The sequence below is a fragment of the Pristiophorus japonicus genome, chromosome 8 (assembly GCF_044704955.1).
Source record: "Pristiophorus japonicus isolate sPriJap1 chromosome 8, sPriJap1.hap1, whole genome shotgun sequence".
NCBI classification, from domain to species: Eukaryota; Metazoa; Chordata; class Chondrichthyes; family Pristiophoridae; genus Pristiophorus; species Pristiophorus japonicus.
In genome coordinates this window covers 98,521,334-98,543,034 of record NC_091984.1, presented here as the reverse complement: position 1 = coordinate 98,543,034, position 21,701 = coordinate 98,521,334, and the positions used below count along the sequence as shown (strand labels likewise).

At 41.8% G+C, this 21,701-nt stretch overlaps 1 protein-coding gene across 1 annotated transcript in view; it reads left to right on the top strand.

The window, feature by feature from the left end:
• hmcn1 (hemicentin 1) overlaps window positions 1-21,701 on the top strand; it is a 744,329-nt gene that overhangs the window by 462,717 nt on the left and 259,911 nt on the right. The window contains exons 39-43 of the mRNA XM_070887155.1: window positions 328-479; window positions 4,745-4,868; window positions 10,097-10,272; window positions 13,699-13,795; window positions 15,305-15,427. Of these exons, the coding sequence (XP_070743256.1) occupies window positions 328-479; window positions 4,745-4,868; window positions 10,097-10,272; window positions 13,699-13,795; window positions 15,305-15,427 (672 nt within the window). The remainder of the gene's footprint in view (window positions 1-327; window positions 480-4,744; window positions 4,869-10,096; window positions 10,273-13,698; window positions 13,796-15,304; window positions 15,428-21,701) is intronic.

Sequence of the window (21,701 nt, the reverse complement as noted above, 5' to 3'; positions counted from 1 at the left end):
CCAGCAAGATCCCACAAACCCCAACGAGAAGATGTACTTGGGGATTACTACTGAAAGATCAATGCATGACAACAGCGATAAATCAAACGATGCAAAGTGCTCTAAAATAGGCTGCAGTGTGTCAGTGGCAGATTTAGTCAGTTGATGACTGATTTAAATGAATGTCGAATCATTCCATAATAAAAGTAGACAATGAAGATAGCATGCATCAACCGATGTGCAGTAAAGACAACTGATGCACAATGTTTTAATTAACATGAAACAAATGGCATTATTTAAAACATTTTATACACATTTTGTTTCCATGTTGATCATTTCGCTCTATAGTTCCTCCGACAATCATTGGCAGCAGTGACATGGTGACGGTTGTGGTAAATAACCCTGTTCGACTGGAATGTGAGGCCAGGGGCATCCCAGAGCCAAGCTTGACATGGCTGAAAGGTGGCAGCCCTGTCTCCAGCTTTTCCGATGGTGTCCAGGTACTGCTAATTCATATCTTAATACTGCTAATTACATTGAAGCATACAGGATTGTATCAAGCACGACAGCCAAGCCTATAAAGACGGAAAGAACTTGCATTTATTTTTAAGCTGTCTCAAAGTGCTTCTCAGCCAATAAATTATTTTTAGAATGTAGTCACTCTTGCAGGCAAATGCGGTAACCAATTTACAAAATGCAAGATCCCTTAAACAGCAAATGAGATGAATGATCAATTAATCTGTGTTTTTTGATGAAAATGATTGATGGATGAATGCTTGTCAGAACACTGGGAAAACTCCCTGCTTTTCTTATAAAATGATTAATGGGATATTTTATAAATAGGCAAATGGGGCCCCGATTTAATGTCTCATCAAAAATGGCATCTCCATTGAAACAGAGAAACATAGAAAATAGGTGCAGGAGAAGGCCATTCAGCCTTTTGAACTTGCACCACCATTCAATAAGATCATGGCTGCTCATTCACCTCAGTACCCCTTTCCTGCTTACTCTCCATACCCCTTGATCCCTTCAGCCGTAAGGGCCATATCTAACTCCCTCTTGAATATATCCAATGAACTGGCATCAACAACTCTCTGCGGTAGGGAATTCCACAGGTTAACAACTCTCTGAGTGAAGATGTTTCTCCTCATCTCAGTCCTAAATGGCTTACCCCGTATCCTTAGACTATGTCCCCTGATTCTGGACTTCCCCAACATTGGGAACATTCTTCCTGCATTTAACCTCTCCAGTCCAGTCAGAATGTTATATGTTTCTATGAGATCCCCTCTCATCCTTCTAAACACCAATGCATACAGGCCCAGTCAATCCAGTTTCTCCTCATATGTCACTCCTGGCATGCTGGGAATCAGTCTGGTGTACCTTCGTTGCACTCCCTCAATAGCAAGAACACAATGTTCTAGGTGAGGCCTCATTAAGTCCCTGCACAACTGCAGTAAGACCTCCCTGCCCCTAAACTCAAATCCCCTTGCTATGAAGGCTAACATAGCATTTTCCTTCTTCACCGCCTGCTGTACCTGCATGCCAACTTTCAATGACTGATGTACCATGATACCCAGATCTCGTTGCACCTCCCCTTTTGCTAATCTGCCGCCATTCAGATAATATTCTGCCTTCGTGTTTTTGCCACCAAAGTGGATAACCTCCCATTTATCCACATTATACTGCATCTGCCATGCGTTTGCCCACTCACCTAACCTGTCCAAGTCACCCTGCAGCCTCTTAGCATCCTCCTCACAGCTCACACCGCCACCCAGCTTAGTGTCATCTGCAAATTTGGAGATATTACACTCCATTCCTTCATCTAAATCATTAAGTATATTGTAAAGAGCTGGGGTCCCAGCACTGAACCCTGCGGCACCCCACTAGCCACTGCCTGCCATTCTGAAAAGGACCCGTTTATCCCGACTCTCTGCTTCCTGTCTGCCAACCAGTTCTCTATCCACGTCAATACATTATCCCCAATACCATGTGCTTTAATTTTGCACACCAATCTCTTGTGTGGGACCTTGTCAAAAGCCTTTTGAAAGTCCAAATACACCACATCCATTGGTTCTCTCGTGTCCACGCTACCATTTACATCCTCAAAAAATTCTAGAAGATTTGTCAAGCATGATTTCCCTTTCATAGATCCATGCTGACTTGGACCGATCCTGTCACTGCTTTCCAAATGCGCTGCTATTTCATCTTTAATAATTGATTCCAACATTTTCCCCACTACTGATGTCAGGCTAACCAATCCAGAGTCGATAGACTGTTGGAAAATGATCACCAATGCATCCACTATTTCTAGGGCCATCTCCAACAATGTAACATTCTCTTAGTAGTGCACCATAGTGTCAGTCTCGATTGATGTGTTTATGACCTGGAGTGAGATTTCAACTTTCAACTTTCTACCTCATAGACAAGAAGACTACTACTGAACCAAAGTGCATTACAACCCAGATGTGGTATTATTTTTTTGGAAGAATTGTCTTCTTCCCACTGTTACTGCTGCTAGTGCTTTTATCATTACCTTATTATAGTGTAAATGAGTGTCAATGTGTGATACGTAGTTATGGTATACTAATCCCTACATTCCTGCATTCCCAACCACACAGTGCTTTAATTGGAGACTATATTGATATCAAAGAATACAATATTTTGCAGCAGTGATTATGTATTTTGTTGAATATAATTAATTTTACAATTGCTGCACATTTTTATAATGGAGAATTTAATTGCAGGCTGATTTGATAGAAGCTCCCAGGTTCACATCTAGTTTGTGCTGAATTAGCTGATGCTCAGCCTGAGCATCATTTAGGACACTACACTTGACCTTACCATCCCCGGGCTAGAAAGCACTAAGATCAGTCAGGGTTTCCATTCCTGATTGCAGAAAATATTGCCTGTGGTGGAGTTCTGGTGAGGATAGGAAAAGTTCAGCTATGATACACTTGTGATGCCCTCTACAGTCAAAGAGTTACAGAGTCTGATCTTCGACTCTCGCCCAGAAGGGACGCAAAGTCGATGAAGTGGCCTGTTGGTAACGGCTTGAGCTATTTTTTTCCCAATCTCATCAACATACCAGGTAGGCATCCCACTCACCAGTTGTGAGAAGCGAGAAATCAATTGGCTTCGATGCCAGCAGGTCAGATTAGGTCAAGTCTGGGGGCGAGCCTTGAACAGGCCAGCAGTGGGCTGGAGTGTTTTTGGGAGGCCCAGGAGGAGCACACCTGTGGAATATGAACCCCACACAACTCAACGCCTGGTACAAATGGGTAGCACATGTGTGGTTCATAGACCACCCATTTATACCTGAAAATTATCATCAAATTCTCACCACCAGACTAGGACCCTAATTTGCATAGTTAAGCAACCTCCCGCCTGTTTCAGGTGGGCAAGCTGCTCGCCATTTACAGGCACCCCTGCTATTGGCATCAGATGGGCCTTGGGTATCAGTGGACCGGTCAAGGTGCCGCCATGATTTTTAATTACTGGCTGCCCATTTTGCCTCATAACTGACCATTTAACTGCCAAATGGTGGCTGGCAGTTAAAAACCACCCCCACTCTGTAGGCTCACAGTTGACAAAAGGCCACTTGGACATGTTACTGGAGGCTGACTGGCATCTGTGGACTGTTCTCCAGTGTTACTGAACACAGCCAGGAGACCAAGGGAGGAAATGGTGAAATATAAAACAAAGTCATAACGACTGTTTTAAATGCAGTATTGGGGATAATAGTATTAAACTAAAATAAATTTCAGTGTTAAACAGAATATTGACATGAATGAGTCATTTAAGATTTCTTAGTGGTAGGGCACAGTAGATAATATGACTTGTAACCTTAAAACATTAAAATGAAATTATCAGTTTTTTGGCAGACTAATAGTTTACCCTCTTGGCTTCCTGCTGTCTTTAATGACAGCTGACTGTGGCTTCTCCCTAACCAGCAGGCAACCCTCTTGGCTCATTGTGGTCCTTTTTTCAGATGGCTGACAGATCAGCAGCTCTGCTGGCCTTTTGTGGCCCCTGAATGGCAGACTGATGATGCACACTCCACTCCACGAACATAATTGACTATGTTCACTGGCAGGAGGCAGACTGTCTACCCTTTGGTGTGTTGAGGTCCATGGCTGGCAGGCTTGACACGTTGCCAATGAGCTGGCTATGGTCCATGGCTGGCAGTCCTGACACATTACTAGTGAGCTGGCTATGCTCCATGGCTGCTGAGATGCCAATGTAATGTCGTTTTTTTCCTTATCGCTTTTGTTTCACTTAAAGGGGGAAGTGCATTCTTCTGAACTGTCAGGTAATTGTAAATTGTGTGGGTACTTTCTATGTACTTAATGACAGTTTTCTCAATCACCTGTGTTTCCTGTTTTAGAACTGCTGACCGTTGACAAACTGGAGCCAATATTCTGTACAGAACTCCTGCTAATGTGACACTGTGCAGTTTTGCTCCTGTGATGTTAATAAATGTAGATGGGGGGATTCAAAATTGCAGGGAAAAAAACCACGCTCTCTTCATAATGTCATCCAGTAGAATTGCATGATGTCAAACTAGATGTCCTGCACAAAATGTTTGCCTGTATCCTTTAGTTTTAAAACATAGAAACAAGGAGCAACTTAAATATACCAACGAGTTTACATTTAGCATTATGTGACAATTATTTACAACTTTTCCTTTTACCGTTACATTTTCTTGTGAATTGAATCCTCTCATGATGCATGTCCTATAATGTGCTGTGGATATCCCTCCTTGCAGGTTCTGTCTGGGGGTCGAATGCTTGCTATCACCAGTGCTCAGATCAGTGACACTGGCAAATACACATGTGTAGCAGTGAATGCTGCAGGAGAACAGCAAAGAGACATTGACCTCCGAGTTTATGGTAACATTATTACAAACCTTACACAATCCCTTTTGCATGATTTCCCTGTTTCAGGCATAGCCATTCATCAGAAAGTAGCTAAATCTTCAGTAACACCTCAAAGATGACCAGTCTGACAAGTTGGAAGTATAATACATATATTGTTTTTTAACAGTAAGGCATGATTTTGACTTTAAAATATTATATTATAATACGATGTTGTTAACAGTCAAACGCTCATACTAGTATTGACAGAATCTTGTACAGATGAAATGACCTTCAAGAAAATGGCATCAAACTTATGCAGTAGAATATGTCCAATTCTGCACAAAGAATACAAGTTGTGCAAAGTTTGTCTCCGTGGAAACATGCTATAATGCTACTCTGTAAAAATGTAAATACAAAGAAAGACTTACATTTATATAGCGCCTTTCACGACCACCGAACGTCTCAAAGCGCTTTACAGCCAATGAAGTACTTTTCAAGTGTAGTCACTGTTGTAATGTGGGAAGCGCGGCAGCCAATTTGCACACAGCAACTCCCACAAACAGCAATGTGATAATGACCAGATAAACTGTTTTTGTTATGTTGATTGACGGATAAGTATTGGCCAGGACACAGGGGATAACTCCCCTGCGCTTCTTCACAATAGTGCCATGGGATCTTTTGCGTCCACCTGAAAGAACAGATGGGGCCTCAGTTTAACGTCTCATCCGAAAGACTGCATCTCCGAAATGCAGCACTCCCTCAGTACTGCACTGGAGTGTCAGCCTAAATTTATGTGCTCAAGTCCCATTATTATAATGGTTTCCTTTGCTTCCTTTGATATAGTCCCATGCTAGTCTACTGTTTATGGAAGGGGTGTTGTCCATTAGTTTTAGTGTCTATTGAAAGGTATATTGTCCAATAGTTACAGCGTCCATACATCTCATTTCAATATAGTAATGGGGAATATGTCTTTATCTCATTCTGGCAGTTGAGGGAAACATTCTTATTCACATTCCACAACATTTTAGGCTTCAGTTTAAGGAGATCTGCATGTTATGAGGAAAAGATTTTGACATATTCAGAGTACTGATCCCATCCATCACCCACTTTACCCATCACCCAGTTTACACTACAGCTGCAAATTCACGTCAGTTTGCTACTGCTTGCACTAAAACATTTTGTGCAAATAGTGCAGAGATATGGCTTTTGACCATATTGAGGATGATAAACACTTGTACCCCTAGATACTGAATTGAGAGTTTATTGTGCATTGGCCTGTTGTAATTGTCAAGGGGAAACTGGACATCAGTTACAAAGAAAAAAGCAAAACATCAATTTGAATTGGTAAATTAACATCTCAGACTACATACACTGAATCAAAGTGGGTGTAAATATGAAGTGAGTAGCCATATTCATTTGCGATCTTCCTGATCTAAGTTGAATGGGGCTTGAGTGTGAACAAAGTTTATGTCAGCTGCTCCCAGCATGAGCCAGCATTGCACAGAACATGTTTGAACCTGCTCCAGATTCCATTGGAAGCAATGGGAGGTGAAGTCTTATAAACCGAGAATATGTTTCAGACAGCCTTTTATTAAAAAAAAATACAGTTTCATACTATATTTAAAAGAACAGAAAGTACATAACATTCATCTTTTCATATATCGGCCTTATGCAAAGCTTCAGCTTAACCCAAATAGTGCCATATTGCAATAATCTACTTGTATTCCACAAACGTTTAACACCTGAAATGGCACAGTAGAACTGATGGGGTGGTTTATCGCACTTCATCTGAATAAACAAGATCATACACCATTGGGAAAGCTGATACCTGAGCTTATAGTACATAAGTGTGGTACAGTTAAAGCTGACCAGTTTGCCAATCTAATGAACTACAGAGTGGTAGGATGCAGATTCATACCTGCGACTGGATTGTTGACCTCAGTTGATTAAAACCAGTTCATTCTATAAGAGAGTCGTCACAGTTAGTGACTAAATAGGGAAAGGATGAAGTGCAAGATACGTTCGAGATGCATAGTTCCCTGTTGCTCCTGAGTTATCAGATTGATCATCCACCTTGTATATTATGGTTACGCTCTGATTATGTGCTAACCACTGGTAAAATTACCTGTCGTATGTTAATTGAACAACTAAAATAACAAATCTTAATTTTCATTTGAAATGGGCACTAAACTGATTCATTAATAACAGACTAGTTCATTGTAAAATGTTTTTTGCACCACATAGTTCACTCTGTTCTAAATCACAGTATAAGTTCCATGAACTATAAAAAGAAAACTATAAAGATGAAGTCATTGCATTTTTTTAAATCTTTTTATAGTACAGCACATGTTTTGTGAAAAGTATTTTACAGCTTCCACCGACACTTGTGGTAGAAAGGTAAAATTTTGGTGATTTTTTTTTCTATCCTTTGTTACATCTAGACTTGACTTTTCTAATGCACTCCTAGTTGGCCTCCCATATTCTACCCTACGTAAACCTGAGATCATCCAAAACTCGGCTGCCTGTGTTCTAACTCGCACCAAATCCCGTTTACCCATCACCCCTGTGCTCACTGACCTATATTGGCTCCTGGTTAAGCAATGCCTCGATTTCAAAATTCTCATCCTTGTTTTCAAATCCTTCCGTGGCCTCGCCCCTCCCTATCTCTGTAATTTCCTCCAACCCCACAACCCTCCCGAGATATCTGTGCTCCTCTAATTCTGCCCTCTTGAGCATCCCTGATTATAATCATTCAATCATTGATGGCTGTGCCTTCTGTTGCCTAGGCCATAAGCTCTGGAATTCCCTAACTAAACCTTTCCTCTCTTTCCTCCTTTAAGATGTTCCTTAAAACCTACTTCTTTGACCAAGCTTTGGGTCATCTGACAATTTCTCCTCATGTGGCTCGGTGTCAAATTATTTGTCTTAATACTCTTGTGAAGTGCCTTGGGACGTTTTACTATGTTAAAGGCACTATAAAAATACAAGTTGTTGTTGTTGTTATTCAGATCCAGCATTTCTGGTCCTCAAAGAGTTACGATGCTCAGGATTACTAATACATCACAGACTAATAGGGGTTTGATATTGTAATTATGTTGGTTTTTGAAAAAAAACAATTGTGTTATTCTTCTAATAGTTTAGCACAGCTGTAGTTTAAAAGTCTGGCAAACACATTCAGTGTAACCAGATATTGCTTATACTGTTCTTCTGAATAATATTTAGAAGAGCATGTGCCAACTCAGTATTGATTCATGTGGCCATATAACTTGCCAGCTGTTAGAACTCCAAGCCAATAGCTGTATTTTCTGCGAACAAATCCAGGATGCTATGATCCCTTGAGGATTCTGATGCTTTGTTATATTCCACTTTGGTTGCTGGCAGTGTACCAAGAAGCATAAATTTACTTTAGGAAATATTTTCTTTCCAAAAACTTGAACATTTTTTGCAAGTTTATTTGCAGTTCTGTTGCATGGTTTACTTGAATGCATTTATTGCAGGCTTTGAGAACGTTTCTGAACTTCACCACAAAAAGATAAATATTATCTGTAATAAATATTTAATGGACGTAAATATTGTTGTCTACTGAAATATTAAGCTGTAACAATTGACAAATTAAGCTCGTATTACAGTGGCTGAGCTTTTGAGATTGTGAGATAAAGCCACAGGATTGGCCTTCACTGGAATTCACTTTCCTTTGTTGAGTTGGTTTGGCCAAATCATTAGATAGTGAAACATGCAGCACTGAAAGGTTCTGTTTCAAGGGAGAAGGAAATACTAACATTGGCAGATTCTACTCGATTGGTACGTCCAGCTGGTTAAGCACAGACCAACACTGATACCAGTTGTGAAGAAATCTGCGACCCATCCATTGTGGTTGGAAGAAGCAGCATGGTGATGATTAAAATCCAAGAAATTAAAACATAGAAGAAAAAAATTAGGAAAACAAGAAATACAAAACATTTGTTAGCAATGTAGTCCAATATTACTGATTAAGGGAAAATATGTAGGTCTTGAAGTTTATCATAGCTTTATTGTGAAAGAGAGAGTGAAACATTCAGAAATGTAGCAATGAGTAGGTTGAGTGAGATTTCAATATGGATGTGAACAACAAGATAGATGGGCTGAATCACCTTGTCTCATGTCTGTTCTCAAAAACAGCCCCTTTAACATATTAAAATGTCCCAAGGCACTTCACAGGAGTGTTATCAGACAATATTTGTCACTGAGTCACAGGAGAAATTAAGTCAGGTGAGTTGTTATTGCAACCTACAGCTCAACAGCAAGCAAAATCACCTGAGCCTTAACGAGTAAATAATTAGTTCTTTAAATACAGTCGACCCCTTATAATTTGAAGTCATTTTTTGTGTTTTTATCCAATGATTCAAACTAAATAACTTTAAATAAAAAGGAGTAGATTGTATCAGTTTTTCCTAATTTTAGAGTTTGGGTTCAGATTTTCCTATTCCAATCCACCTCTCTATTATGAGCAGTGAAAATCACACAATTTCAATTTTGCACTTCTGTGTCAATGAAGCAAATCAGCCAGTAATGTTTATGGAAAATAAGATCTGTAACAGTGCTAGCTTCCTCCAAGTCTGCTATTAAGGTTCAATTACCCTAAAACTGACTTTGTGCAATTTTTTCTATTCTATTTTGGTTGTGTTTTATCCTTCAAAATGATGCATCTCTAGACACCTTCGTTCCAATGCAAGAAAGGAGGAACAAGCCCTAAACTTCTCTGCTGATCAATGATTTTCCATGCTTGGCTAATAGAAAGTAGGCTGGCTACTGGAACAAATAGCATCTGTCACATTTTCCTCTTCCCACCCCACCAACCCAACCAAGAGAGTTGGTTAAAACTAGAAACCAATCCAAGCACATTTCATTATAGGGCTAGATTTTCTGCCCATTGTCTATGAAAGGGCAGTCAATCTCTGCAATATAATGAAGTTTCACACTGTGCAGTGTAGTGCTTCAGTGAATGAAGAACATTTTACTCATGTCCTACATGTAAGCATACAACACACTGATTATTTTACATGTGCTGCTCAGGCCTCTATCCAGAAATGTACATCAGCATATAATAAATTGAAACGCGAGTTGGATCCTAGACCTGATTTTGGTGCCTTTTACTTTGTTTTTTGAGTACAAAATAAATGAGTTGCATGTCTTTCCTGTAGATCAATGCTGCAGACTAATAACTGGAGCATATAGCAAGAATATAAATACATCCCAGAGAGTAACATAAATATGTTTTGCAGTTCCACCAAATATCATGGGAGAAGAACAAAATGTCTCGGTCACCATCAACCAAGCTGTTGTGCTGAAGTGTGAAAGTAATGCAATCCCTCCTCCAACTCTCAGCTGGTTGAAAGATGGAAAACCTCTGCTCAAGAAGCCAGGGCTCACTGTTTCTGATGATGGAAGTACTCTAAAGGTAAGTCGCAGCTGTGTCACCCATCTGCAGAGATTCTTTCTGCATCCGTAGTTTTTCTTTTCTGGGCGTGCTCTTGCAATAGGTGTTTGATGAACAGCCTCGCACTGATTGTAGAATCCTAAGTAAGTCAAAATACCAATGAAAAAGATTCTTCATATAAAGTTACAAAGGCAAAATACTGTGGATGCTAGAATCTGAAATAAAAACAGAAAATGCTGGGAATACTCAGCAAGTGAGGCAGCATCTGTGGAGAGAGAAGCAGAGTTAACATTTCAGGTCGATGACCCTACATCAGAACTTCATATAAAGTTGTTATTTTACCTTGGCCTTCCCACTATTCTCTTGCTCCTGCCCACACTAGTTCGACAGCATTCACTATGTCCATGTGATTGCTGTAAGCCCACTGAAGACATCGAATCAAACAAAAGTAAGAATGTTGGAGTAAATGTGGCAGTGGTGAATGAAGTACCACTGTGTCTGTGTGGTACCACTAATGACACCTGCACTTTTATATCTGTTTGACCATGTATAGGGATGAAATCATAAAGATAACATCACAAGAGTACCTAAAGTAAATTTATTAGCCATGATTTTGTGGTGAGCGGTGAAGGGACTGCACTCACCACTGACTTTAAAGAAAGCTGCCCACAAAGATTAATCTAGCTCTGTGGCATCAATTTCCCCTATTATGACCTCAATTTCATTCTGGCACCATCTATAGGGGATCTGTGACATCCAGGAACAGTGAAATCATCAAGCAGGGTGAGCAGCCAATCAGATTAAAGAATTCTCAAAGACAGCAAACCATGAAGTAAAAAGCACTGATTATCATTCACTTTTTAATCATTTTATAGAGAGCGAAATAAAGATTGCGAAATACACATGGGATTAAGGTAGCTGAAATAAACAAATTTTAACAAAATAAAATAATTAATTTTTATTATTTTAAAAATCTATGGAATTTTTATAATGGAATAGAGAAAATGACACTACACACTTACAAAATTAGTTTTTCAGGGTCAGAGAAGTTGTTCAGCAATAATTATGACTTAGTACGCCATTAAAAACTCAGTTACATCTCATTCAACAAGTCTTAACTTTTTCAATGGTTTTTAAAAGTAAGAATAGTTGATGTTCACGTCAAATCAATGATTGTGTGTTGATTGCATCTGCAAAGACTGTAACAATACAACCTGTGGAGGAGCAGGTTATCACTGACAGCAACTTTCGGATTTCTACATTTAACTGCGCATGTGCAGACACCAGAAGTTGCCGTCAGTTTTACACATTATTGACGGTGAATCCTGACAGTTTCACCATCATTACAACCGCAAAATCCGGCCCATTGAATTGTTTATATTAAGCTGTAGTTGCATTTTCACAGTAGCGGCTTTCTTTACGTTGATTGTAAACTGTTTCCCTGTTCCCTTTTTATAGCCCTGTTTGCGCCTCCAGGGGGCACTAAAGGGCACAATAGTATTTTCCCCCGGGGGAAGGGGGTGCTACCGTCTCCCGGGAAATTGCCCCGGTGGTTTGGGGGACGCTGTCCCGGCAGCGCTGCGGGTCGGCACGCAACTGCCGTTAATGTCATCGCCGTGCATGCCGACCCCTCACCGCCCTGCGCTGACCCCTTTCTGTCAACCGGGTTGTCATCGTGCAGTCAGGTACTCTATTTTTGCCGTCGGGCTGCTGGCCTGGATGATCGTGTCCCTGGTGGCCCAGCGGCGGTCACCAAAGGGCCTGTAGAGTGCACAGCGGCACTCCCCTTTAATGGAAGGGGAAGGGCGTTGTAGTGCGTTAACGCTTCGTGGAGCATCCACCCGGTGCCTGCTCCACGCGATGCTGGACTCAGCACTGCGCTACCATCCCAGAAGTGCCCCTCCAAGGAAGCGAAGCATCGGAGACAGCCCCCCCGCTTCCTTTGAGGGACATACGGCTCAATTCCGCGTCAGGGACGGGACTTCCTGGCCCCGGAAGGTTATCACCCCCAATCAGGGCAAGGGGCAATTTCTAGCCCCATGTATTTAATATCTTTGCATAGAAACCTGGCAATAACTTTAAATGTTAACTGCTGCTAGTTGCAAGCTTCAGCGAATAACCCTTAACGGTCTTCTGTTCAGAGTTATTTCAAAGATATTGGGCCATAATTTGCTGTGGCAGGGCAACTAATGGCATCTGCTGTTAGTTGGACTTGCCCTTGCACATTTAGGTTTTGAAGGTTTGTTGAAAGTGTGAGCTGATAACTTCACAGCAAGGGAAACCAGGCATCAGGAACCTGAGTTAACAGGTCAAGCAACTTTGTTGTAAGTCCTTAACCAATCAGATTAAAAGATTGTGAAATTAACAGTGCAATGTCTGAGAAGGAAGTGTAAAAGAGTGAGTTAATTCAATGTCAAATCAAGTGCAGAAAGAGAAATAAAGAGAAGTAAAGAAACATTAGAGAGAAAAAAGAGTCAGAAAAGTTAAGTAAAAAAATTAAAACTTTACATTTTTAAAATTTCTAACAGTTAAAACTTGAAGGAATGAGACTCCACACTTGTAATAGCTTTTTCAGTACCAAAGAGGTTGACTGGCAGTTATTAACACTTACGGAGCAAGTAATTGGCCCAGATTTTCCTGTCAAAAGAATGGTAAAGCTAATGGCGCTTACAGTTATTTATATGCAATTGGTACAGCAATTTCAAGCGAGAGGCAGATGCACGGTTAAACTCAAATATCCAGAAGTTGCTGTCCGACTTGCCCCGTTCTGCTGTTAGCTTCGCAAAATCTGCATCTCACTGTCTGCCTCACCGTTGAAATGCATTAGATGCCTTGAAGTTGTATTTCAGCTGTAGATACAAACTTAACTCGCCACAGAAAGTTAAGTCTTGTCCAGACAAAATACCCTTTTAATAACGTGATAAATGTCAATTACTGCCAAACAACCTCTCTGGCACTGAAAATGTTCTATTTCAAGCGTGGAGTCTCATTCCTTAAGATTTTACTTGGAGATTTTAAAATGTCAAATTTAAAATTTTAACACTTTTTTTGTACTTTACGTTTCTGTCTCTTTCTCTCATTCACTTACAGGAGTAGTCTGTAATGCTGAACCAGAGTTAGATATCTAGTGTAAAAACTGAACACTGAGTACAGCCATTTAAAAAAAAAAATCATGCAGAACAACACCAACTGCACAATCAGACATGTGAGAACAGTCTCCAGTGAATTTGAGCACTCAAAATGATTCCTTCAAAATGTATTTCTGCACCAACTTCTGTAGCAGGAGAGAGAGTCAGTCATGATAAAAGAGGAATCAAGAAACTTGCAATGCTTTATGTAACATTAATATGCTTAAATAGAAATGTCAAAATTAAAAACGAAACTAACAGATTCTGTACATTGCACGTAAACTGCTCGCAGCCTAACTTTGTTTTTCCCAACTCATAGATTGAGGCTGCACAGGTCCTGGACACTGGTCGTTACACATGTGAAGCCACAAATGTGGCTGGTAAAACAGAAAAGAACTACAACTTAAACATTTGGGGTATGTTGGCATTGCTGTTGCATAAGAATGGCTAAGAACATTTTTTTTAAATCTTCTAAATATCACTTTTGTATAACTTGCAAAGAAGTATGCAAGTCACTATTTTGTCTGTATTTTGCCTAACTTCTGCATAATATTTTTGTAATATCAGAAATCTCCTTCCAGTGTCTGCATGGTAGTTTTTGTCTCATTCTCAGGCCTGTAACCATTGACTTAAAATAATGATCATGGTTTGGCCTATTTTGAATTAGAGGCTCCCAATAACCCCTGCCAATACATGGGAATGACTTGAATTGAAAAAGACTGGGATCTATTTAAGAAACCGTTTGCAAGAAGAGGCCCTCACCTACAAAAGATTCCTGGCACAAAACCAATTTCTCTGCCATTGCACTTATTCACAAGAAAGGATCAATGTCAGACTCTGATAACTACAGACCAATAATTCTACTACAGATTGTACTTAACTTCATATTAATGCGATAGTAAATGAGAAGTTATGCTCTTTCTTGTTAGAGATGGCCATTGCCTGGTAGGCATGTGACATGAATGTTACTTGCCACTTATTAACCCAAACCTGGATTTTGTCCAGGTCTTGCTGCATGCGGGCATGGACTGCTTCATTTACGAAAAATTGCAAATGGAGCTGAACACTGTAATCATCAGCAAACAGCCCCACTTCTGACCTTGTGATGGATGGAAAGTTATTGATGATGCAGCTGAAGATCAGGCTTAGGGCGCTGCCCTGAGGAACTCCTGCAGCGATGTACTGGGGCTGAGAAGATTGGCTGCCAACAGCTATAACCATCTTCCTTTGTGTCAGGTGTGACTTGAGCCAGTGGAGAGTTTTCCCACTGATCCCCATTGACTTCAATTTTACTAGGGCTCCTTGATGCTACACTCGATCAAATGCTGCCTTGATGTCAAGGGCAATCACTCTCACCTCTGCCATGCAATGAATTGTATATAGAAATGTTTCTTTTTATTGTATATGAGATTGGTAGTTACAAATGTCAATGTCAGTCAGTCAGATTTTTGGACAGTAATATCCAAAGGGATTGTTCATAACCATATGAAAGAAATTGAGACACTGAGGATCATGAAATAGTTGGCCACATGCCTCCTGAAAATTGCAGTTCATGTCAGTTTAGACTAATACAAACGTTGAACTCATTCCAGCTACTTTTGACTGGGACCAGTTGAAGCTACTGGTTATAAAATGGATTGAACTTCATAATGAAATTTGAATCAATTCTGAAGCAGAATCAATTCAAACCTGTCTTGAGTTTCGACTGGGCCTGCCTGAATTTTCCAGAGTTTCACTTTTCATTATTTTATATCCATATGAATGTGCTTCTTTCACAAACAGGACTGGAATTGTTCACAATTAATTAGTTTTTCTACTTGTATGTATTGTATCCCCACAGAACGTGTAGTTTTAACATTACAACCTGAAACATCTGTTTGTGTAGCTGTCATGAAATGTTAACAAACTTGTATTTTATTGTTTAGTTTCACCCAGTATTCAAGGATCAAATGAACTATCCAAGCTGACAATCATAGAAGGAAACCTAATCAGCTTGGTTTGTGAATCCAGTGGCATTCCACCACCAAGTCTGATGTGGAAGAAGAATGGTGAGTGACTAACATCTACTGTAAAAAGTAGTTGAAAGATGTGCACTATTAAATATAGAGAGACATCAGATGCTTCAAAACATCAGATCACACCTGATCCTTGATACGCAAAAATAAAATCTTCTATGCCTGTAATATATTAAAAACTTACATCTGCACTTGAACTCCCTGTTGTCAACTTTTTCCCATTATAAATTTCTATGTCACATTAATTATAGGATTTGCTTTTGTACATTTGTCATGTTGCAATTACACTCTGCTGCTAGTGGTGGCACTGTAGCATCTCCATCTCCTGTCACCCAGGTCGATCACTAGTGCTGGCATTGGAGCATCTCCATCTCCTGTCACCCAGGTCGATCACTAGTGCTGGCATTGGAGCATCTCCATCTCCGTCACCCAGGTCTATCACTAGTGTTGGCAGTGGAGCACCTTCCTCTTGGATGCTTGTGTTTAAACATTCCCCTGCTCCCTTGTTGGCATAGTACCCAATGGCCTCTTCAGCCATGTTGATATTCTCCAGGCAGGCCCCACTCCAAAAAAAATGCTGCCCCATGAAGTATCGACTCTGCTTCCAAGCAGGGCTCATTGCTACTAGTTGTTAAAAAGATTGCCTCACTTTCTCCTGAGTTAGAGAAGGATCTGAGAGCTGCAGATAATTTTTTAATCATCCCTAGCACAGAGCAGATGTGTCGGGAATGTTAACAGGTGAGTTGCTCTGCTCTTGGAATGCATCCTGCTGCATCTTAACTCCGATCCTGCAATGCAGTATGATCCATGGGTACTAAACCTCTACTTAATGCAGGCTGGTTGCGTCACGGCAGGATTGGGTTGTTTCCAGAGGCTGGATTGTGGAAATTTTATCAACAATTTTGTTTTGACGTTGTTGTGCCTGTGATCCTTAGACCTGGGATTAGCCAGACAATCCTGGTCAGACAGAGCAAGGCAGAGCCGATAGGACTAGAGCTCGTTCAGGGCATCTCTTAAGTTTGGAATTCTAGAGAAATCAGTTGATGGAACATTATCCCAAGATTTGAGCATTCTAGCTCTAATCTCTGTTTCATGGCAGTATCTGCTTTTTCTACCCCCAATTTTATTTTATTAGTTTCTGGGATCTGGGCATTGCTGGCAATGCCTTGAGCAGGTGGTGATGAGCCACCTTCTTGAACCGCTGCAGATTGTGTGGTGAAGGTAGTCCCACATTGCAGTTAGGGAGGAAGTTCCAGGATTTTGGCCCCGCGACGATGAAGGAACGGCGATATACATCCAAGTTAGATAGTGTGTGACTTGGAGGGGAATGTGGAGATGTTAGTGTTCCCATGCACCTGCTACCCTTGTCCTTCTAGGTGGTAGAGGTCGGATTTGGGAGGTGCTGTTGAAGAAGCCTTGGTAAGTTGCTCCAGGTGCATCTTATAGGTGGTACACACTGCGACCGCGGTGCGCCGATGGTGGAGGAAGTGAATGTTTAAGATAGGGTGCCAATCAAGCAGGTTGCTTTGTCTTGGATGGTGTTGAGGTTTTTGAATGTGGAGCTACAATCATCCAGGCAAGTGGAGAGTATTCCATCACATTTGTGCCTTACAGATGGTGGAAAGGTTTTGGGGAGTCTTGTAGCCGCAATATTTATGTTGCTGGTCCAGGTAAGTTTCTGGTCAATGTTGACCCCCAGGATGTTAATGGTTGGGGGATTCGGTGATGATAATGCCATTGAATGTTAAGGGGCGGTGGTTAGATTCTCTTGTGTTGGAGATGGTCATTGCCTGGCACTTGTGTAGCACGAATGTTACTTGCCACTTATCAGAACAAGCCTGAATGTCGTCCAGGTCTTGTTGCATGTGGGCATGAACTGCTTCATTATCTGAGGAGTTGTAAGTGAACATCCCCACACCTGACCTTATGATGGAAGGAAGGTCATTGATGAAGTGGCTGAAGATGTTTGGACCTAGGACACTGCCCTGAGGAACTCGTGCAGCAATGTCCTGGGGCTGAGATGATTGGCTTCTAACAACCACAACCATCTTCCTTTGTGCTAGGTATGACTTCAGTTTTACAAGGGCTCCTTGGTACCACACTCAGTCAAATGCTGCCTTGATGTCAAGGGCAGTCACTCTCATCTCACCTCTGGAGATCAACACTTTTGTCCATGTTTAGACCAAAGCGGTAATGAGATCTGGAGCCGAATGGTCCTGGTGGAACCCAAACTGAGAATTGATGAGCAGGTTATTGGTGAATAAGTGCTGCTTGATAGCACTGTCGACGACACCTTGGATTATTTTGCTGATGATTGAGAGTAGATTGATGGAGCAGTAATTGGCCGAATGAGATTTGTCCTGCTTTTGTGGACAGGACATACCTGGACAGTTTTTCACCTTGTCAGGGAGATGCCAGTGTTGTAGCTATACTGGAACAGCTTGGCTAGTGATGCGGCTAGTTCTGGAGCACAAGTCTTCAGCACAATAGCTGGGATGTTGTTGGGGCCCCATAGCCCTTGTTGTATCCAGTGCGCTGAGCTGTTTCCTGATATCATATGGCGTGGATCAAATTGGCTGTAGACTGGCTTCTATGATGCTGGGGCCCTCATGAGGAGGCGGAGATGGATCATCCAGTCAACGCTTCTGGCTGAAGATGGATGCAAACGCTTCAGCCTTGTCTTTTGGATTCGCGTGCTGGGTTCTGCCATCATTCAGGATGGGGATGTTCATGGAGTCTCCTCCTCCCGTTAGTTGTTTAATTATCCACCACCATTCATAACTGGATGTGTCAGGACTGCAGAGCTTTGATCGATCTGTTGGATGTGGAATTTCTTAGCTCTGTCTATAACATGCTGATTCTGCTGTTTAACATGCATGTTGTCCTGTGATGCAGCTTCCCAAGGTTGGCTCCTCATTTTTACGTATGCCTGGTGCTGCTCCTGGCATGCTCTTCTACACTCATTGAACCAGGGTTGGTCCACTGGCTTAATGGTAATGGTAGATTGAGGGATATGCTGGGCCATGAGGTTACAGATTTTAGTAGAATACAATTCTGCTGCTGCTGATAGTCCACACCGCCTCATGGATGCCCAATTTTGAGCTGTTCTGAATCTATCCCATTTAACATGGGTGGAGGGTGCCCTCAGTGTGAAGATGGGACTTTGTCTCCACAAGGACTGTGCGGTGGTCACTGCTACCAATACTGTCATAGACAGATGCTCAGAGACATGGACCATATACAGTAGACACCTCAAATCACTGGAGAAATACCACAAACGATGTCTCCGCAAGATCCTACAAATCCGCTGGGAGGACAGACGCACCAACGTTGGCGTCCTAGATCAGGTCAACATCCCCAGCATCGAAGCACTGACCACACTCGACCAACTCCACTGGGCGGGCCACATTGTTCGCATGCCTGACACAAGACTCCAAAAGCAAGCGCTCTACTCTGAACTCTTACACGGCAAGCGAGCCCCAGGTGGGCAGAGGAAACACTTCAAGACACCCTCAAAGCCTCCTTGATAAAATGCAACATCCCCACCAACACCTGGGAGTTCCTGGCCAAAGACCGCCCTAAGTGGAGGAAGAGCATCCGGGAGGGCGCTGAGCACCTCGAGTCTCGTAGCCGAGAGCATGCAGAAACCAAGCGCAGGCAGCGGAAGGAGTGTGCGGCAAACCTGACTCCCCACTCACCCTTTCCTTCAATGACTGTCTGTCCCACCTGTGACAGAGACTGTAATTCCCATATTGGACTGTTTAGTCACCCAAGAACTCACTTTTAGAGTGGAAGCAAGTCTTCCTCGATTTCGAGGGACTGCCTATGGTGATGATGATGAGACAGATGCATCTGCAACAGGTAGATTGGTGAGGACGAGGTCAAGTAGGTTTTTCCCTTGTGTTGGTTCGCTTACCACTTGCCGCAGGTCCAGTCTGGCAGCTATGTCCTTCAGGATTTGACCAGCTTGGTCAGTGTTGGTGCTACCGAGCCACTCTTGGTGATGGACCAATCTTGGTGATAATCTTACTTATTAAAGATTTTGGGGGTTACTGAAGTTTTACTTTGCAAGAAAATGGAACAAATGTTTACTATACCATATGTGATGGCAGGAATGCCACTTTCAAATCTGCGATGTTTCTGCACCTTCAGCTGAGTTAGGATAGGATAAAAAGAAAATAGGAGGAGAAAAAGAAAGTATAAAGATCACAGGTTGTGCAGACTGGGGCTCTTTTCTAGGGAAAAGAAAAGGCTAAGAGGTGACCTAATAGGGGTCTTTAAAATTCTGAAAAGGTTCGATAGAGTGAACCTAAAAAAACGATTTCCAATTGTGGGTGAGTCCAGAACAAAGAGACATAAATATATAATAAGCCACTAACAGCTCAAATAAGGAATTTGTTTACACAGAGAGTGGTAAGAATGTGGAACTCGCTGCCGCATGCTGTAAATGAAGCAGGTAGAATTGATGCATTTAAGGAGAGGCTTAAGGCGTACATGGGGGAGAAGAGAACAGAAGGATACAGGGCAGGGTGGGAAGAAGTAATTAGAGTGGGAGGAGACTCGGGTGTATAAAGAGTGACAGTTGGGTCGAATGGCCTGTTTTTGCACTGTAGAATTTATGTGCCCAAATTTGGCCAGGTGTTGCTCTGTTTTGTTTGGAGCAACTTGATTTTTCTGAAGTATCTTAAAAATCCCCATTTTGCACATTTAATTTGCGCTAGTGTAAGTGAGTTTTTAGTTTAGTTTATTTTCAAAAGGGGGCGTTACCAGCCACTTACGCCTGTTTTGGCCATTTAAGCCAGTTTGGACAGCTAATAGTTGCTCCAAACTAACTTAGGCCAGTGTATGTGTCCACTTGTGGCCGCACAGAAAACCCTTGTGGAGAGTTAAGAAATCAGTGCAGGTAGCCTCCAAATGACAGTGTTATGATAGACGTGCTAGTTTTTTTTTTTAAATCCCAAGCGGCGAGACTGGACTGGGTGTAGGTGCTATCAGCCTGATTAAGCTGAGTATAGGGTTTTTACAAGACTAAAAATGATCTTGTAATGAAGGCTGAAGTATAGGGGCCACTTAAGCAAGGGGAGGGTTTTCTTTGTAAATAATAGATTAAGAGCACCAATACTCTCGCCTAATGGATTCGTGTGCGACATCACACCACATTGGATTTTGACTTCTGCACCATTAAAGAATTGCCCTGACTAGGTTTAGAAATTTAAAACGTTAGACTTAACAAGAAAAGCATGTCAAAATGTAAACTTAAATTTTGGTGTTCAGCATTGCGTAGTGTGACTCTGATAATTAGCAATATTTTAGAATTCTATGCAGTCGTGGATATTGCAGATCGGGAATTTTTAGTAAAGATAGCTAGATAGTAAAGTACTGGAAAATCTTGGAAACGCTCCACTGCGCACATGGACAGCTGCTGGCACTGTTTTCGGCGCAGGGCTGTAGCTCCGCCCCCCACTCCACGAGAAACGCCGCGCCAGGACCCAGGACACACAGCGGAGCGGCCAGAATTGTTAGTACATTTTTTGGCGCCGTTTTGAGCGCACAAAGTCAGCGCATCTTGGGAGAGTGCGCCGGAAAAAGGGGTTGGGGAAATTTGGGCCCTATGAATGTAAGTTATGTATGATTTCCTTATTACCATACTATACTGTTCTCATTCATTTTAAGAATGTTTGGCGACACTCATTAGGGTCTTATTAGGTATTCAAAAATGTGTTTTAGTAGTTTAATGTTAAATCAAACTGCCTAGTTTTTGGCCTTTCATTCACCATGATATGTCTACAGTTGGCAATCTGCTGAACCACTCCCTCATCTCCACCTTTAATACCCTTATTTTCAGTAGGGCCCCATCCAATGTTCCCTTTAAGCTGCATGGCCGCACCGTGCTCTGGAGGTCCCACGCAACCGGCTCACCTGCTTTTAAATAGAAAACACTGCATGAACCGTGCAGCCCATTGAAGGGGCCATGCGGCCCAAAGAAAATTAGAGGGGACATTGGCCTCATCTTCACTCCTTCAAGTCCAAGGGTTGCAAATTTGAGAATATTTGGTGCACAACTGGTTTAACCAGACATCTCCAGATCTGGCTGGAACACATCAAACACTATCAGGCCTCACCGTCAGTCGCCACTGCCATCTGTCTCTTTAAAATAAGATGCCAAGTTTGTAAACAGTATGGCTTCAACCTGGAAGGTGGATGAAGTTGCTGGCAAGGGTATGGAATTTGTGGTGGGGGCTGGAAATGATGGCATCAGTGTTGCCAATGTTTAACTGTAGGAAACTGCAGCTCAGCTCAGACTGAA